The sequence below is a fragment of the Astatotilapia calliptera genome, chromosome 19, assembly GCF_900246225.1.
Source record: "Astatotilapia calliptera chromosome 19, fAstCal1.2, whole genome shotgun sequence".
Taxonomy (NCBI): Eukaryota; Metazoa; Chordata; class Actinopteri; order Cichliformes; family Cichlidae; genus Astatotilapia; species Astatotilapia calliptera.
The window spans coordinates 19,957,663-19,976,670 of NC_039320.1; the positions used below are offsets into that span (position 1 = coordinate 19,957,663).

At 38.6% G+C, this 19,008-nt stretch overlaps 1 protein-coding gene across 1 annotated transcript; it reads right to left on the reverse strand.

Annotated features, from left to right (window-relative positions):
* Positions 1-1,972: 1,972 nt before the first annotated feature.
* LOC113012271 (phospholipase B1, membrane-associated-like) lies at positions 1,973-17,177 on the reverse strand. The gene is made up of 43 exons (XM_026152370.1): positions 17,117-17,177; positions 16,352-16,395; positions 16,177-16,240; positions 15,909-15,972; positions 15,727-15,761; positions 14,991-15,057; positions 14,854-14,902; positions 14,121-14,186; positions 13,956-14,021; positions 13,817-13,872; positions 13,641-13,698; positions 13,430-13,537; positions 13,277-13,318; positions 12,856-12,924; positions 12,642-12,719; positions 12,465-12,525; positions 12,314-12,372; positions 11,670-11,743; positions 11,545-11,588; positions 11,132-11,240; positions 10,973-11,024; positions 9,988-10,068; positions 9,412-9,477; positions 9,232-9,332; positions 9,065-9,146; positions 8,332-8,436; positions 8,122-8,217; positions 7,936-8,007; positions 7,751-7,828; positions 7,567-7,627; positions 7,429-7,487; positions 5,235-5,302; positions 5,101-5,144; positions 4,863-4,962; positions 4,711-4,762; positions 4,503-4,583; positions 3,624-3,689; positions 3,380-3,474; positions 2,976-3,057; positions 2,765-2,869; positions 2,521-2,616; positions 2,338-2,412; positions 1,973-2,248 (listed from the first exon to the last, which is right to left on the reverse strand). The coding sequence occupies exons 1-43, from the start codon at positions 17,175-17,177 to the stop codon at positions 1,991-1,993; spliced, it is 3,249 nt and encodes a 1,082-aa protein (XP_026008155.1). The 3' UTR covers positions 1,973-1,990.
* Positions 17,178-19,008: the final 1,831 nt, after the last annotated feature.

Here is a 19,008-nt window from a genome sequence, read left to right on the forward strand (position 1 = left end):
ATATAGTATATACATTGGGTGAATGTGCAGTAGTAGCAGCAAGCAGGCGAATTTTGTACATTAATATGAATAGACATCTGACTATTTTACAGGATAGACAATATAAACATATTTAAAATTAAAGGAATTTGGAATGTACATTGTTCCTTGGTTTAGAGTGTCTGGAAGAGAATCTTGTCTCAGTCAATTATAGATGATGTGAGAGGGCGGGTGTGTGTGTGTTTAGGGCCCGGATGGCTTGGGGATAGAAGCTCCTCTTGAGTCTCTCTGTCCTTGCCTGGATGATGCGGAAACTTCTACCAGATTGCAGAAGTTTGTTGCCAGGATGGGACGGGTCCTTCAGTATCTGCGCTGCTCTAGTCCGGCATCTCCTGGTGTAGGTGTCCTGGAGCGGGGGGAGAGCAATCCTGCAGCAGCGTTCTGCTTTACGGATCACTCTCTGGAGAGCTTTTTGGTCCTTCACACAGCTGTTCCCAAACCACGATGTCATGTTCTGTGTGAGGATGCTCTCCACAGCGCCTGTATAGAAAATCCTGAGGATCTTTGGAGAGACCCTGAACTTCCTCAGTTGTCGTAGGTGATACAGGCGCTGCCTAGCCTTTTTGGTCTGGACCTGAATGTGGGCAGCCCATGTCAAGTCTGAGGAGATGTGCAGTCCTTTAAGATACTTGAAGGACTGCACCCTCTCCACTTGATGATGATAATGGGCTTGTAGTCTCTGTGCTGACCCCTTCTGAAGTCCACCACCAGCTCTTTGGTCTTGCCGACGTTCAGCTGGAGGTGGTTGTCCTGGCACTATGATGCCAGATTCTTCACTTCATCCATGTAGGCCGCCTCATCGTTGTTGGAGATGGCACCCAACACCACTGTGTCGTCAGCAAACTTCACAATGGTGTTGGAGCCATGGGTGGCCACACAGTCTGAAGTGTAGAGGGAGTAGAGCAGTGGCGAGAGGACACATCCCTGAGGTGCTCCTGTGTTGATGGTGATGCTGTTAGAGACGCATCCACCCAATGTAGATGTGTAAGCAGCCACCCCTGTATAGACTTGCTACATTATTACTGATTCAAAAAACAAACAAAGTAAAGGTTACATCAGGTTACACATAGTAAACTGATCTGGTTTGTAATTATGTCTGCAATGTGTCAAAATAAATACGTATGTAAGTGGCGTAAAGTATAGAAGAAGAAGAAGAAGAAAGTGTACTTTATTGGTCCCCGTGGGGAAAATCCCTCTCTGCATTTAACCCATTCACTCAGTGAAGCAGTGGGCAGCCACTGGGCGCCCGGGGAGCAGTGTGTAGGGACGGTACCTTGCTCAGGGGTACCTCAGGGTAGCTGTTCAGGGGAATCGTATTTCAGGGGAATAGTATTTCAGCTTGTGCTGAATGAAGGGGGAAACCGCAGAAAATGTTTCTCAATGCTTGAGTAAATGTACTTTTCACCCTGTCACAAGTTTGTGACATAATCAACAGAAGCTGTCGGCATATTTCATCACTCTAAAGGGATCATAAACCATTCCTGTGTATATTTTATCAGCAGGCTCGGCCTTTGGAGGTAATAATCAACCTAACCAGCTGGAGCATTAGTAGTTTCTGTTTTGCAGTGCTTTTTCTGCACAAACAAGTGTATTAAGCTGGGTCAGGATTGAGCAGTCACACTACAGTACACTGTTTCATGAATTATTGTCAATTAACCCTCCATTTCCCACCACCCACACCATACAGTCCCACTAGTATTTGTCTCAAAATGAAAACACATTACAAGTATACACAAAATTACCACAGAAACTTAATTCAGTGTTTATTTTACTGCATATATTTATATATACATAGACATATGTATTTAAGTTACAACATTAATTTATCAAAGCAAACAGGATCATATATAACATTGTACAGTTTTGAAAAACAGCCTCATTGTCAATGTTTGAGTAGCTCTTTATCCCCCCCCCCCCCCCCTAGTTAGTCCCATGAAAAAACATAACAAAGTTAAAATTCTGTGCCCTTCATCTGCCCCGAAGTCATCATCTTCTTCTTGTTCTTCCTGGCTTTGTAGGAGAAGAGGAGCCAGGTGACAGCTGAACCAATCAGAAGGCCAACAACCGCCAGCACAGCAGCGAGCCATGCTTGCACAGTGTTAGGACACTTTGGATTGCCCGAGGCTTGTGGTGTGATGTCAGTTATGGGTGGTGTGGCTGTGACTGCAGGAGCCACACTGTTTATCTTTGTGAAGATGTAAGGATGTTCCTGGAACATATAAATAGGATGTCAAAGTTCAATTCCATAAACCTGTAAGAAAGCTGCAATAAGAAGTGCTTCTGCAGCTGATTCCTTACCTCAGTGGGACACTTGATTCTGTCTCTGCCATTTGAAAAGGCGTTATATGTCTGTTTTTCCCCAACTGGTTCCATCTAGAGACAAAACCACAAATGCCTGTCTGTTCAGCATAAATTGCAGGGAGATGTTGTAATTATAAAGGCAAACAGTTATCCCTTTACTACCCACATTAAAAGACTCACCATGTTATTCCACACAGCTACAGCCATGTCAGCATGTCCCCGTTCACTGAAGTGGAAACAGTCCTGGGAGAAGTATGTGACATCAGGTTGGCCTTCCTGCACGAGGGAAAACACACAATCATCCCTGTTTGTGGGTAAAATGCATCCTGAGCACTGACAGACGTGTTACTGTCCGCAAACTAAATGTTTACATATAAATACATGTAGAGCGTAGTGGAGGGTGATGCGCACACGGAAGACTTACAGCATTGAAAGGTAAGATGGTGCTTTTAAAAAAAGGCTGGAGAACCACAGCAAAATCCTCTTTGTCGTCATAGCGACCTCCATCCAACAATTTTTCGGTTTCAGTCTGGGAGTAACAGATGGCTGATGTTATTAAGGTAATGTAACAATCCTGATTCATCAACACTTGTTCAGAATCAAACATTTTACTATCAAGGCTCCAGCCTGCTAACCTGGTATTCCCGATTGATTCGTTTTGCTTCTGCCAGCTCTGGTGAATTCTCTCCCGGGTCCAAGAAGCATCGGCAGACAAACCTGGGGATACACAGGGAAAAATCACTGATTTGTTATTCATTCTGGTATGAGGCAGTTGTGTCATACAATACAAATTATATCTGATATTCTAGTTTTTCTCAATAGACAGTGCAATGAAGAGGAGGGGATCTACAGGAAAGGGCCTCAGGTCGGAGAACCTCGGCTGTTGTATTTAGCCTTACAGCATATAGTCGCTTGCTCAATCTATCACCTAGACCTGATGTCTTATGACAGATTCCCTAGATATAGACGAGAAGTGATTTAGACTGCCTTGTAATCAATGGTCTTATTCATGAAAAGTTGCTTAGATTGATGAACATACTGTTGCACCACATTGCACCCTAGGGTGTCCTTATTGATCTTGCGAAGACCTTCAATTTCCAGGATCCCCAGCACGTTCACAATCGTCCTGGGAACCTACAATTAAAAAAAAAATCATAGAAGAGTGGAGCTAAAAAACTGGATGAACCCAAATATTTTTTTGGTTCAGAATCTCTTAAAGGTATCTTCACTTATGAGCTTACTATATAATATTATTCTTTTTACGTCAATAAAAATAGTCTCACCTCATTGTACAGCATGTCCAAGCTTGTCATCATATGATAGCTGTAGTTCTTAGGTGAGTGCATGGCCTGTAGTTTGGAGAGATGCAATCAATAAGGCTATTTATTAACACATGAACTTAGTTCAGTTCAGCCACGACTTTTTGCCCCACCCACCACACCCCATTAGTGTTTTCTTTTCTTTTTGTTGTAGCCAGCAGCATAATTAAGGCAGATATGAGGGGAATGTGGCCAAGTTTGAATCCACCAAGAGAGAGCCATGCAACATGTAAGAGCGCACTAGCAACAACTAACCCTAAGCTGTCACTACAGTCTCAGAGCTCATCTTAAATTGATGCTGCACTTTGATATTCTGCTTCAAAGCACAAACATTAAAAGAGAGACTACCCTGACAGTGGAGCTTGAGGGGTGTAATGGGAGAGGGGGTGTGGGGTGGGTTTAAAATGAGAAAGGAAAAAGCGGGAGCGAGCAAGACAGAGACAGGAAGAAGAGAGTCTCGGTTGACTTCTGTGTTGTTTATGCCTCTTAGAGAACAAGGCCTGTCACTGTGTTCTGTGTGCTTGTTCAACGCAGACATAGGCCGGGGTAGAGGAGGGAGGGGGTGATCTGTGTTGCAGGGCTAAAGCGACAGAATGTGCTTATTGAAAACAAACCATGTCTGCTCTCATCCCTGTCTGACACAATAAAACAATAAACGGGGGGGTGCTCACAAGGCTTAATTATTCTGCTCCAGTGCTTAGTTCCATTTGGGGAGTGATGATATCTCGAGAGGGCGTTTAACACCACTGGATGTTTAAGCACTACACTTGCAGAGGGAAATAATTTTTTCCCTTAGAAATGCCCTTCAAACCACATTTCCTGTGACGACTTAAAGCAACTCACCCGATCGTTGCAGTATTGACACAGGTCATTCCCTCCGATGAAGAGGGTCACAAGCTTCCAGTCGTTCTCAAAATCCACGGCCTAGTTTGATTGGTGGTGACAGATTCAGAGAGACAGGTTTAATTACATGTGTTTTCCCGCAGAAAACGTGGCAAGGCTTGAGACAAGGCTACATTAAAAATCACTTGATAATGCATGTTAAACTCACTGGGTCCTCTTTCATGGCATCAATAAGGCTTCTGACCTGTGCAGGGATTTGTCTGCATGGAATTGCACATAATTAGCCCATGCAATGCTTCCAAGATAGCATAGTAATAAAGCCGTTTATATATCTGATAACACGTCAACGTCAGAACTCACGATATTTTAGCGCCCGATACGGCCACATTGAAACCAGCCTCCTTTTTTCCTGTCCCCTTTGACATTCCTTGGACATCAGGATTAAACTTCTTAAGGATATCTAAAGTATGTATTATAAAAAAGTTAGGGTACAGAGTTTACTCAGTTAAAGACAAAATACAATTTTTTGTCAGATTATTTCTGCCATCTAGTGGTGCTTATGTGCACTACAGTTCAACACAGGAGGTTTCTGACTTACTGGGTAATGTTGTGACAGTCTCAAGAGTATCATCACCTCCAATGCTAATAAAAAAAATAGGCAAACAAAGAATGTGTGTTTAGAATGCAACGTTTATACTTTATAATGTGCAAAGTATTGTTTTGGTCTCTCACCTCCACGACACTCCTCTGTACTCAGTACTTAGCTCCACCAGACTTTGTGATTTAGCACCAAAGGCGGCCTACATTTGGGAAAAGGTGATTTTACAGCTGAATCATTAACAGAATTCCCCCGTTTCAACCACTCTCTCATTAAGTTGATATTACTCTATCTGTTTATACATTAACTGATTTATAGGTACCTAGAAAAGGTGTGATGTGTCAGAGGTGTGGACTCGAGTCACATGACTTGGACTCGAGTCAGACTCGAGTCATTAATTTTATGACTTTAGACTTGACTTGAAAAAATGTTCTAAGACTTGTGACTTGACTTGGACTTTTACACCAATGACCTGGGACTTGAATTGGACTTGAACCGGTTTACTTGAAAAGACTTGATATTTCACCCCAAATATAAAATTTAACATGCATATTATATAGAGATTGAAAATGTGACGTCATTCAGGGGTAAAACCGCAAAGGATTCTGGGAACTCGTGGCAAGAGGTACTAGCGCACGCAGGCTTTCAATTGAAATCACAGCGATAAAAAAGAAACACAAAAATGGCAAGAAGCTGTTGTATTATTAACTGCAATAGCCGGTCGCATGACAGCCACGGGAAGCCGACGGGTAAAGAGATCGGCTGTTATCGGATTACGTCGTTGAAGAGAAATTGTTCGAGCCATGTTTCCGAAGTAACAAAGACGCAACGGGTGGCCTGGATTGCAGCCATTCAAAGACCAAATATAACGTCCCAGAACACTCCAGCTCACAGGTTAGTCTGCTCCAAGCATTTACACAAAGGCAAATCTTCTGTTGTAGTTAATGCGTCATTTTTCTTAACATAATTGGTGATATAGGTTACAAGCAAGTCTGGCGCTGAACAGAAATTGTCGCGCTATGCTCCTTTGTTTATTGTGCATAAATAGTGAATTGTCCTGACACAATATTGCGTTTCGCTTCTGTTATTATGGTACATTGACAAAAACATATACTTTTATTCACAGGATAAAACAGGTTTTTTGTATCACTAATTGCCCAGTACGATTACAGCATACAGTATTATTGTCACTGCTACATTTCTGTGATGCTACCAGAAATTATTTCCACTGCTAATTAATTACCGTTGAGCTCAAAGGTCCTATTAATAAACGGTTAACGATTGTGTATTTATGAAGACGATTTGTGAGACTGGTAAACTTATGATACGTACGATGGTCTTTCGTTCTACACGGTGCATTTCAAGGTCCTGTACCCATCCGTCGGTAAACTGTACCTGGGCTTGTTGCAGTGACCTGAAGTTACTATGTCGTGCCAAACTGCATCCAAGAATAACATGCAGCGTATCTCAGAACTGTCGGTGAAAATTATTCTTGGAGCTAAGTTTAATTGAGCTGCATTTTAAAGAGGTGCAATTTCACAATTTGTGTATATTTTCTAAGTTCACTATTTTGTCATGTGTTGAGAAAAACACAGATTTAAAAATTACATGGTCTAATATTTACATTTAGCATAACTGCAACATTCTTTTTTCGTTTTTTTTTTTTTAAAGACTCGAAAGGACTTGAAATTCAAAATTTCAGACTTGTGACTTTACTCGGACTTTTACACCAGTGACTTGAGACTCGACTCTGACTTGCCTGACATTACTTGAGACTTGACTTGAGACTTGAGGATAAAGACTTGAGACTTACTTGAGACTTGCAAAACAATGACTTGGTCCCACCTCTGTGATGTGTAACACTGTTATTACCATTATAAATTATTACAGATTAATCTACTCGCTATTGGTCCCAGAGACCAAAAAATGTGCCAGTGAGTATTTTTCAGCTCTTAAGTACTTGAAAACAAAGAAAATCCGTCCTTTAGACAGTAACTCTGTTACTTTGTCTATTAGTGACGTGATTTATGAAATATTACAGTATTAATGGGTTTTTCTGGCATTCAGTTTTTATTGTAGAAGCAAGTACGTTTGATTTATTTAGAAACTTTGAAATAAATTAGATTTGCAAGAACTGAGAACAAACAGAGAAGAAAAAACAAGACGCATAAACCATAGGCAGATAACTGCATAGCTGCCAAATAGTTGACTATGGCTGTGAGAGGCAAATGAAGGATTTGGATGAAAAACAGTGAGCGGAAAATTTTGGGAGTTATTTAGAGGATTTATTCAGTTATGACAAAATTTCAGTTACGCTCTTGAGCTTACCGTTAAAGAGTCTCCCAGAGCAGCCACTACCTTGATGTCTGCTGGTCGCACCTTGTGAGCTATTAAAAAAGTCAACATGAGTATATTTGACATGTAATCACTGTATTTCAGAACTGAATTATAACACAGGATGAGCACCTGAAGTGGGCACAGAGTTGGACGGTGCCGTGTTTGAACAGGAGAAGTCACTCCCCCAGTTCTGTAATATGATAAAGATATATTTCATAATTAAGACTCAATCATTTTCCATTGTGCATAATGTAAATAATAAATGTTTGCCACAAGTGTTTGGGGGGTATGAAACACCTAAATTATAACCTACCTGGACTGGAGCAGGAGTGGGTGGTGGGCCTGGAAAGGTGTAGCCGCTATTAACAGCCGTCCTAATGAATGGGACTGTCTGTATTTGGAAAGAAAAATGGAAATTAAAAAAAAAAAAAAAGCTAATGAAAGCATAAAAGTAATAACATAATAATGCAGAATGTTGAGATTTAGATTCATTTTTACCTCAGAGGGACAAATCAAATCAACACCAGCTGTGAAGTTTTGTGTAGAAGTCTTGCTGCCCAGTGGCTCAAGCTAAAAGAGCATGAAAGTCGGTTACTTAGTATCAGAGAAGTTAAATAACAAAACAAAACAAAAAAACCCGCATGGAGAAAATTTTGATGTCATAATGGCCGTAGAAACTCCTACCATATTGTTCCACAGACCACGGGCCATGAGTGTGTGAGCTTTCTGGCTGAGATGAAAACAGTCAGGGGCAAAGTAAGAGCGATCGGGCCGGCCGTCCTTTTATAAAGAAGCCAAAGAAAGGAAGACTTTTTTTTTTTCAAGTTAAACAAATTCCTAAATGAAAACAAAAATATTGTAAAAGTGTGGTGTTTCACATTTGTAAGACATTACCTGTAACTTGGGAAGAGAAAGCCCTCTAAGGAAGGGCTGCAGTATCACAGTGAAGTTACCATGCGTGTCATACCGCCCAGAGTCAACGAGCTGTTGCATGCCAACCTGAGAGGACAGACAGTCATAAGATGACCTCACAAGAATAAAAAGCAAATAAAGTTTTTGACTTTGCAGTGACAGTTATATTCAGTGGACAATGACATCATAATATCGCCCTCTTTAGCCTTTAAAAAGTCCACTTATTTGTTGTAGCAAGCTTTTAAACCTCAAGATAAATTCATTATGACCTCATGAAATTGTTTAAAATACAGAGGTGTCTTTAATTTTTAGTCATAATTATTCAGTTACTATACAATGCAGCTATTAAACCAAAGAAACAAAGAATCTGTTATTATAATTGAAATCTACTTTCATTCCTTAATAGACTGACTGTAGAGTCAGTCTATTTATGCCTTTGAAAATGCTGCTGTCAGGTTTAGTAAGCTTGAGAAATGTGTAATGCACATAAGAAAGCACAGAGAATTGTAATTATTTAGTTTATTTATTTTCTTTCTGTATTCATCTCTTATTTTATCACTTTACTCCAGAGCCATTATTGTAAGCAGTGGAGGAGTAAATTTTGTTTTTTTTCTTCAATTTTTTAAAATTGTACAATGACAAATAAAGGAACCCTGAACCTTGACATGTGGAAATTATGGAAAATCCTTCTTTTTAACTTCTTTCTCTTTCACACCTGGTAGCCTGTGTTGTAGGTCTCAAGCATCTCGAGTTCAGCTGATCCGTCTTTAGGACTCAGGGCACAGGAGCAAAACATACTGGAACATAAATGCACAGAGTGTCAATTAGTGCTTTACGATTTTTGGTCAAACTGTTTGTCCAACACAAGAAAATATTGCTTACTTTGCAAGCCAAGTCGGACACCCCAAAGTCGAATCACTGTGCAGATCACGTAGCTGTTTGACGCTAAACAGCTCTACCAGATTAACAACGGCACGAGGCACCTGGAAAGATTTCGACATTGAAAACATTCAGGGATACTGAATGGCTGTGGCAGCAAGGTGCAAGAAGATGAGAACATACTTCACGGTGGAGTATGTCTAGACCTTCACTGATCCGACGGACCACGTTCCTGGGTGAGTAATAGATCTGTAGGGGGGAAACAAAATCTCTATTACAAAAGATCCCAAGCATAAATGTGAAAAACAAATATCTGGTAAATTATTGAATTAGTTATTCCACTGAAACGTACAATTAAACTATTTTGATTATAATTTGAATGCCGAATAATTTCTTCTAGCTTCACTAATGCAGGAGTTGGCTATGATTACTTGTCTTTAATGATTATTTTGGACTGTTAATCAAGTAAAGCAAGCAACTTTTGAGGCTTTTGTCTCTGAAAGATTGTTATGATAATGAGGATAATTTTAAGTTGTCATTAAAATAATAAAATATTTTGGATGAACAACATGAAAAATATCTCTAAATTTGATTTCGACCAAAAATTGACATTTGAAATTTAAACTATATTTCTAACAGCTTTTTTTCTTCTAATTCAGCAGTTTATGGCAGTTCAATGGTATGAAACCGCCTGATTATGATGGCAAAGTAAGTAAGTACAATATATAAAACAACAAAGACAACATGTGGAGCGCTTACAGTGTCCTTGCAGTAGTCGCATATGTCATTTCCACCAATGAACATGGTGATAACTTTCCAGTCATTGTTGAAATCGATACGCTGGAGGACATAAGAGGTAAAGTTCTGTGTTTAATTTGTTCATTATTAACTTAAAGCTGTGACAAAATACACATGACACTGTGTCTGAATGTACACCCACCGGCCACTCTATTAGGTACACCTGTTCAACTGCTTGTTAAGACAAATATGTAATCTGCCAATCACATGGCAACAAATCAACATGTGGCCAAGGTGATCTAACTGAGTGTCAGAATGAGAAAGAAAGGTGATTTAAGTGGCTTTGAATGTGGTATAGTTGTTGGTGCCAGTTGGGCTGGTATGAGTATTTCAGAAGCTGCTGATCTACAGAGATTTTTACACACATCCACTACTAGTGTTAACAGAGAATGGTCCAATGAAGAGAAAATATGCCATGTTGATGCCAGAGATCAGAGGATAATGGCCGGACTGCTTTGAGATGATAGAAAAAGGAACTATAGCCACTTGTTACAACCAAGGTCTGCAGAAGAGCATCTCTGAATATACAACAAATCAAACCATGATGCAAAAAGGGCTACAGCAGCATCAAAAGATCTCACAAAGTGCCACTCTTGTCAGCTAAGAACAGGAAACGAATGCTAATGCTTTATGAAAACATGGATCCATTCTGCCTGGTATCGACAGTCTTGGCATTTTCTTGGGTCGGCTTGTGCTCCAATCCAATAAACCATCTTTGTGATGTGGTCGAGCAAGAGATCATGGATCATGGATGTAAACCAGACAACTCATGATGCTGTCAATATGGAGCAAAATCTCTGAGGAGTGTTTCCAGCATCTTGTTGAATTCATGCCACACAGAAATAAGGCAGCTCTGTTGGGAAAAAGAGGTCCAACCTGTACTAGGAAGGTGTACCTAATAAAGTCCCCAGTATGCATATTTCTCCTGCAGTTATTGCTGACTTACCGAATCGCTTTTCATTTTGTCCACTAGGATGCGCGCCTGTCCTGCCATGTCACTAGAAATAGCAACAAATGTTATCTTTAAAACTTGCTGATTATGTTTTTTTCGTATAGCATGCTGCAAATCCTGCTAAGGTTGAAAGTAAGTACAAATGTGACTTACTCGCTCTTTGCTCCTGGAACAGCCTGATTGAGAAAGGCTTTAGCATCGTTCTGTCCACTGATTCCTGTAGAGAATCCAGTCACGGAGGGGGAAAACTCCCTCAGGATGTCTGAAAAAATGATTAGAAGTTAAAAAAAAAAACAACCCTCAAATAATGATTTAATTGTTATACTCTTATATTGTAATTTAGTCATTGTGACAGCATTTAGATTTCTTAAGTATACAAAAGTGCCCTTTCATTTTAGCAACCAAACTCATTTTGTTGATTCAGGTCATTAGATTGCATAAAAGATAGGCCTGTTCAAGCCTATATCCTTTAGTGATGGTGATGAGAACCACAATTTAGTTTAATAAGTGAAATACAACTACCATTTTTTCAACTTCAAAAACATGAGTGCAAAATAGAGACATACTGGCCAGAGTTGTCACAGTGGCTATGTTTTGGTCACCACCAACGCTGAAAATTGCAGAAATTTAGTTAGTTTTATAAAGTAACTCTTCCAAAATGTAAACAAATTTGTATTTTAACTTGTCTTACCTCCATGACAATCCTCTGTACTGATTAAGCAGTAACAACAAGTTATCTGATTTTGCACCTACGCCATTGGCCGCCTGCAGGAAACATCAGATGCAAGACAATAAAAAGCCGGGCTAATAAAACCCAAAGGAATGAATTGGTTGGTCCTGCAAGGTACTATACCATAGGTGTTAAACATATGGCTCCTGGGCCACAACTAGCCTGCCTTGCATCCTATTCTACCCCAAATGTATAAAGATTGCAGAGAAGTCATTAATAACTGCAATTTTTCAAGAAAATCCAACGTGATTACAAAAAATTGTAAAAGTATGACAGTAAAAAAGTTAAAAACATAAAATCATAAAATACTTTTATGATTGTTTACTTCTAAAATATTTTTTAATGAAGGTTTTATGCCTTTTTAGATCTAGTGGGTCTGTAAATTAAGTGCAAATGAGAGATAGAGTTAATTATTTTTCTTAAGAATCAGACTGCTCACCCTTTCCTACCTTTGAAATTATTTGTTTATTAAATTTTAATGTTTTTGAAAATTATTAGTATTATCATTATTATCATTACCAGTAGTAGTAGCAGTAGTATTATTGATTTTACTGTTTGGACTCCCATTAGATGAAATTGGGCTGTAGGAGAAGGGAAACACTCACTGTTAGAGAGTCACCAAGCGCTGCCACCACCTTGATGTCTCCAGGTTTGAGCTCATTAACTGTACAGTGGAAAGAACAATGTGACTGAGCATGACTGGACTGAGAAACATATCCCTCAGTGTAGTAGTGGAATTTAAAAATCATTTCTCACCCGATGTGGGTACGGTGTTAGACTGGTTACGGTCTGTGCAAGGTATCTCGGTACCCATCTCCTAAAAAAATATACTCAGGTCAGTTTATCTACAGATTTAAATTATCTTCTTTACTTTATTTCTTTCTTTCTTTTCTTTCTTCTTCTTCTTTTTTTTTTTACATATCTGACTCTTACTTGAACTGCTGCTTTGTTGTAAAATTCCCCCACTGTTTCAGGAGGGGAATTAATCTGTGTACGCAGGAAAGGACGCTCCTGGGATGAGAACAGAAAATTCACAGTTTTAACAGTTTAACATTGAATTTTATAACTTAAAAAGTCTACTCTATGAGATGAAAGCATAACACATTAACACTTCAAAGGCATTTTTCAATAGACTGCAGTGACTCACCTGGTTAGGGCAAGGAAAAGTTATGGCATTTCTGTCTGTAACCTTGGGCTCACTTGTCAGTGGCTGAAGCTGGAGAAGAAAAGGTCAATGAGTGGTTAAGATTTGGGGTTATATGTGCAGCTATTTTGCATCCAGCAGCCTACAAAGTACAATCCACTCATCTGTGCATTCAGAGTGAACAACATTGAGAGGAATCATCGTGTAGATAATCCCGTGAAGTAAATCATTAAATCTTTTGTCAGGCATATTAACACTTTAATCTGTGTTTAATCTGACACTTGTTATTTCTGGCCTTTAAATTGAAGGGATGGTTTTAATGTCAGAATAAAATGAATTTCTAGAAGTCTGCTGCTCTTTCACACTGCCTATTTTCATTTTATACATTTTCCTTTTTGCATCTAAGTGTGGTTTAAGAACTTACCAGGTTTGTCCAGAGTTGAATAGTCAACTGGTCAAGGCTAGACTGTGTGGAAGCACATTACATATGCAAGGTACACATTAGTCAGCAATATTTGATGAGTTGTTAATAAAGGAAAGATTATGCAACGTAGCTGATAGGAACAATGTTACTTACAGAGTCTGATTGGGGCTCAAGGATAGTGGGGGCTGAATGCAACATAACAGTGAAGTCTGCACCGTTGTTATTCCACTTTGGATTTTTGAAGACATGGCTCAGAGTATCCTGAAAACAAATCCCAAATAAAATAGTCAGTTAGGCAGGAAAATATGTCAGAGAGAAAAAAAAAAGGATGCACAGAAAATGCATTTATTTACAAGTAGTTTACCTGCAGTGCTTTCAGGAGAGTTGCTTTATATAGGCGTTTGGCATTACACTCACACGTGCTACAAAATTAAAAACAATCCTATAACTGTACATGCATAACACAGAACAGACTTGAAACATGTTTTACATGAGTTTTTAACACGTTGCTTTTGGTAGATTTTTTTGGGAAACACTCACTTATCTTGCTGATGATATCCACTCCAGGTGACCACATGAACTAAAGTACGATGCAGCTGTAAGCATACACCCAGAGTGTTATTTTTGATTGTCAATCCATATGTTCATGGAAAAACTGAATCCAAAAAAAGGACCATACCCGTTTCTGCAGTATCTGCAGAGCTGCTTCCACTTCTTGCACTGCAGCCTCAATATCTTCTTCAACCTGAAGAACAAAGAAATGGCAACATTTTGTATTTTTTCCTTTTCGTCACATGCGGCACCAAAAATAGAGCCTCAGCAGAAATTAAACAAGAGATCTTACATGTGACGAACAGGCACATATGAAATCTGCGGGCACAAACAGCAGCACAAGCTTCCAGTCTTCCACCTGAAAGGACATGCAGTATAATGTATGAGTGTCTAAGTTATTTCTTTTTCATGCACACTTTGTTAGATTTGATTTTCTTGGATAACACAGTGCGCCTCAGTTGGGCGAATGCTTGCAGTTTATGAACTTAACCTGTCATTGTTCACATCTACCCAGAGAAAACGTAACAGTTTCCATCAATCTCACGTTGACTTTCTGTTTCTGTTTGATGCTTTTGTTCATTCCTCTCGTTGTGCTTCATAGGATTTTATATATGACTGATTTTCACTCATGCGTTAAAATGTCTTAAATTAAAGTGGCCTCATTTATCAATACGTTTTTATGCCTGTGAAGCTCTTTGAACCTCTGTATGTGATATTGGTTATAAAAATGAAACTTAAAATTAATTAATAACTGTGGCATTTCACCACCAGAGACATTCCTGAATAACCATGACTGGGGGATTTAAATTAGTTAGTGATTATGGGAGTACCCAAGCACACCATGTCTCCTTGTTGAGATATCAAGCTGAGATTGAGGTTTTAGTGAAAGTATCCTGTCATCTGTTTCATTTGTATTTATGTATATGCCATTGTTTTAATAGTGGATAAGCTCATTCACTGTAAAGGTCACAGAAACATTCAGATGTTTAAAATGCATAAATTAATATGACAGGGGTTAATTCTACCTGATGTGAAAGGGAGAGTGAAAGATCCTCGGCTTCTTCCAGTAAACTCCTGCAAACACAGAAACTCTCATGTAAAGAACCCTGCATCTGTCTTCTTAAACAGTATTTATCTGTAAAATGGGCATAATGTGTTTTACCTGGACTGTGATGAGCTCTGAGCTGATTGTTGAGCAATCACCGTGGGGTTAAACATGGACAGCAACTCTATTCAAACCACAAAGACATTACAGTGAAGACTGTGGTAGGCGTTAACACACAATAATAATGTACAGACAATGTACATTATGACATAGATGATAACTGACGATAAAAAGAAAGCTTGCTTTCTTTTATGTTCATGTGAAATCAGGGTCACTAACCAATGTTTATGGCCCCTATCTTATCCTTACAGATAAAGGAAACTATATGTTTATTAACCCTGACCTTGAACTGAACTATTAACTGTAAAAGTACATAAAACATAATCACAAAGGCCTTAATGATTTGATAAGCATTTTTAAAAAAGCTTTAATCCACTTGAAGTTGGCAGTGAAAGGTGAAATGATAAAGCAGGTTTATAGTGGTTAACTAAAACAAGATTAATGGTCAAGTTCTAGGCCTGATAACATAATAGGAGATTTAAATGATATAATAATAATTAGTTGGGAAATTATTAACTTTGAAACCATGAAACCGAAGTTCAGTCATAAAGTAACAAAGTATTTTGGGAAAACAGTTTTGTGATTACAAGTACTACATGTAAAAGTAATTTCAAAGGTTAACAGTTGATAACCAATGTGATTATTTATATTAGATTGCATTGTACATTTTTCATTTTATACATTCATCTCTTGATATTTGAAAATAGTACAACTGGCTGTAAATGAGACTTACCAGCTAGTCTACTGATAATTCTGGAGGCTTCATCCCTAAAAATGAAGACATACACATTGTATAAGACGGTGGTTGTGTTCAGTTAGGTTTACTTTTAAAGCCACAGTACGTGCTGACCCATTCAGTGTTCATTCTTCAGTATTACTTACATAGATTTGTGCTTTTTTTGTTTTGCAATATACCTGTTTGAATCTGGTATTCCCAAGGTATAAACAGTGGTGATATCAGTAGGTGTCAGAGCATGAACTGGTGTTGGAAAAGCAAGGAAATGAAATGTCAGCAATCTCATAATGCAACACTAGAAAATATATTTAAAAGCAGACCTATTATAGAAGGATGAAAGTAGTGACTAAGCGCCTTCAGGCAACTGTTGTTGTGATTTGATGCTATAGAAATAAAATTGAATTTTAACTCAGTGCCGTCACTGATTATGTCTGCAGGGAGCATTACCTGAAGAAGATGGAGACAAGTGCGGTGGTAATGGTGAGCAAAGTATGGACATGTACATTTCCGTCTGAATCACATAAAAAAGTCTGTACATTAGTACATTACAAGAGCAATATACAGATGATAGTATAAAATATGAATGTGCAGACAAAAAGGTGTGATAACTGGCAAAAAGTACCTCTTCTGTTTTTACTTTTGTCTGGTCGCCACCTTCAACACCATCTAGATGGGACGTAAGTCAAAATTAACACGTTTAAATTTCTAAAATACTGAAATGAAACCAAACCCATGAAATTAATCAGTAGAAGTTAGGCGGTTTATAAAAGTTGAAAATCTTAAATTAAAAAGAGTTAATTAGGTTAAAAAATATTAGCAGGTAACAATAAAAAAGTTGCATTTTTCTTATTTTAATTTTGTAAAACTCTTTGAGATTTTTAGTGAATAATCAACTAAATTAATGTTTGCGCACTCCAAATCTAAGCCAGGTGGAGAGATGACTGATTGGCAAAAAAACTCATTATATTTATTTGAGTTCTACTTTATTTAAAACAGAAAGATAAAGTATTAGCTTTGCTGGGATAGCTAATACACTCTCTCTGAGTGCCCTCATAGATGCTTCTCAGATTTTAAAATTACAACTTAACAAGACTTCTGTGTAATTTACTACATTTGCATTTTCAACCCAAACATTTTATACTCAGTGTATAAAGTGTACATCAGCAAACACGAGATAATTCTAGTATAAAACACAGCTTAAACACAAGGCACTCTGTAAAGGAAACAATGCTGTCAAACTGGTCAAATTAGGTAAATCATGCATGAGCCAGCAGTGACTGCTCAGTCAAAAGATCATTCTGATTTCAGCTCATGCTGTGCCTTCTTGCCCTTAAAATTCGCTACATAAGTGAGCACATTAAAGTAGTCCAACCTGTTCAGTACTTACCTGAATATGTCATGCATAATCCAACAAGGATAGCCACAATCAGGAGTGCAGCTCGAGCCATGATGTGGTCAGAGTGTTTTCCACGCTGGGGAATTTGTGCAGTTCTTCCTTATTTACCTTTGAGACTCAGAGAACGAAACTCTCACTCACTGTAAAAGTGCAGCATATCAATAAAGAGTGTGGAAAAGACCGGGATTCCAGAGAGAGCAAAGTTTTAAAAGGCAAAGAAGGGAGCCAGAGAGGAAACCCTGTCAAACAGAAAAGAAAAGAGTCCTCCCTGCTATGTTTGTCCTTTACACATCTGCTCTTATTCTCTTTTATAACCCCTTCTTATCAGTTTATCCAAATGACAATCGATCACATCTCTTTCTCTATCTCTACAGCTATAATTGTGCTGTGTCACCTATTGGGACACATAAATCAAAGGACCATGAAATGAGTATCAGTTTTTGGACTTCTAAGTCAGAGATTAAATACCTTTATATAACAATGACTGGCATATTAGTGAATCAACTGAATGAATAAAATCCATATGTCGTGATTTTAGGTAATTTTTTGTGTGTAATTTGCTTATTTTAAACCAAATAACTATTCTGAAGTTAAAATTTTACCAGTTTCTGTTCCATTATGTCATGGAAGGGGTTTGTGGACACAATGACACATCGTGAGGATCACATTAGTGATTCACAGTAAAACTCACGTGGGTGTAAAGACACAACTAAGAAAATTATTTGCAGGTTTATAGTTTTCTAGCTTTCAGGGATGATTTCTGTGTATTTTAAATATGCTGCCCCACAATTTATAGTTGGACTAATGCTTCACTTTGTCGGAAGACGGTTCTTAACCAATAATGATGAATGGGAGTTCCTGGTGTTGTATGTGTTTCACCCAGGTTATATAATTTTATGCTAACAACCAGCAAGTTCGCTTTTGGAGATGTTTTGAGATATGATTAGATTGCTAAATACTTTATGAGTTGTGTCCTTTGAGATGGCTGTGCAGATAGACCCGACCCTTGGAATCAGTGCAGGATAATCATCAAGCAAAACATTTTAGGTTTATAATGTTATGACATGTTGTATCAAAACAGGCATAAACAGCCAGGTTATAAATAAGGACAAACTGAATAACTAAGCAGAAAAAGATAAGAAACAGCTTCACTAGAGATCGGGACTTTTTTGATCTATGAAAAATGGAGCTAGTCCAGTTGACTGATATCTTACTTACACACACTACATATGTGTTACAACTGCTGATTTAAGGATGTTGCATTTTGGAGAGCCTGAAGGTGTATTGGGAAGGAGCTGAAAGAGCTAAGGTCTACAACTTCAACACAACTGCCTTCTTTTTTCATGTTCACCCAGTTCTCTCGCTGCTGCAGCTTCTCATATTCCATATCAGTGGAATATGGTAGCTATTGGATCTGCAGAAAAGTGTGACAAAGAAGGTGCTTAAGAAGTACAGCCTTGGAAAGACTCACAGCTTTGGCCAGCCGCTTGAAGAGATACACCAGAGAGATTGAAGGTGTTACAGAGTATAGCATGGTGGAAAAGGATGGAGAGAATCCCCCACTAAGCTTTTGGGTTGGCATTTCTTTAGATTTTGTTTTGTATTAATTGCATGCTTTGGTGTTTGTTTGTGTTTGATGTGAGGTGTGGGCGACACCCATGTGGGAGTGGAGATTCTACTTTAGTCCAGCTGCCAGCTATTTGGAGTTGAATACAGGGAGCAGCTGATTGGGGAGGATTGGAGCCCTTCTCTATAAAGGGGAGAGGAAACAGGAAGTAGGGGTTGTCGTTGTTTTTTTTAGTAGGACATTAGTGTAGCAGGGAAGCCTCGAAGATCCAGGATGAAGTGTGCACATTTTAATGGAAAAGATTTTTAACCTGGCC

Coding starts and splice junctions, on each gene's coding strand:
- LOC113012271 (XM_026152370.1), bottom strand. CDS start 17,177: ATGGCTCGAGCTGCACTCCTGATTGTGGCTATCCTTGTTGGATTATGC. Junction 15,058..15,726: donor AATTATCAGTAGACTAGCTG/GTAAGTCTCATT, acceptor TGGTTTGAATAG/AGTTGCTGTCCATGTTTAAC. Junction 14,187..14,853: donor CACTCTCCCTTTCACATCAG/GTAGAATTAACC, acceptor ATGTCCTTTCAG/GTGGAAGACTGGAAGCTTGT.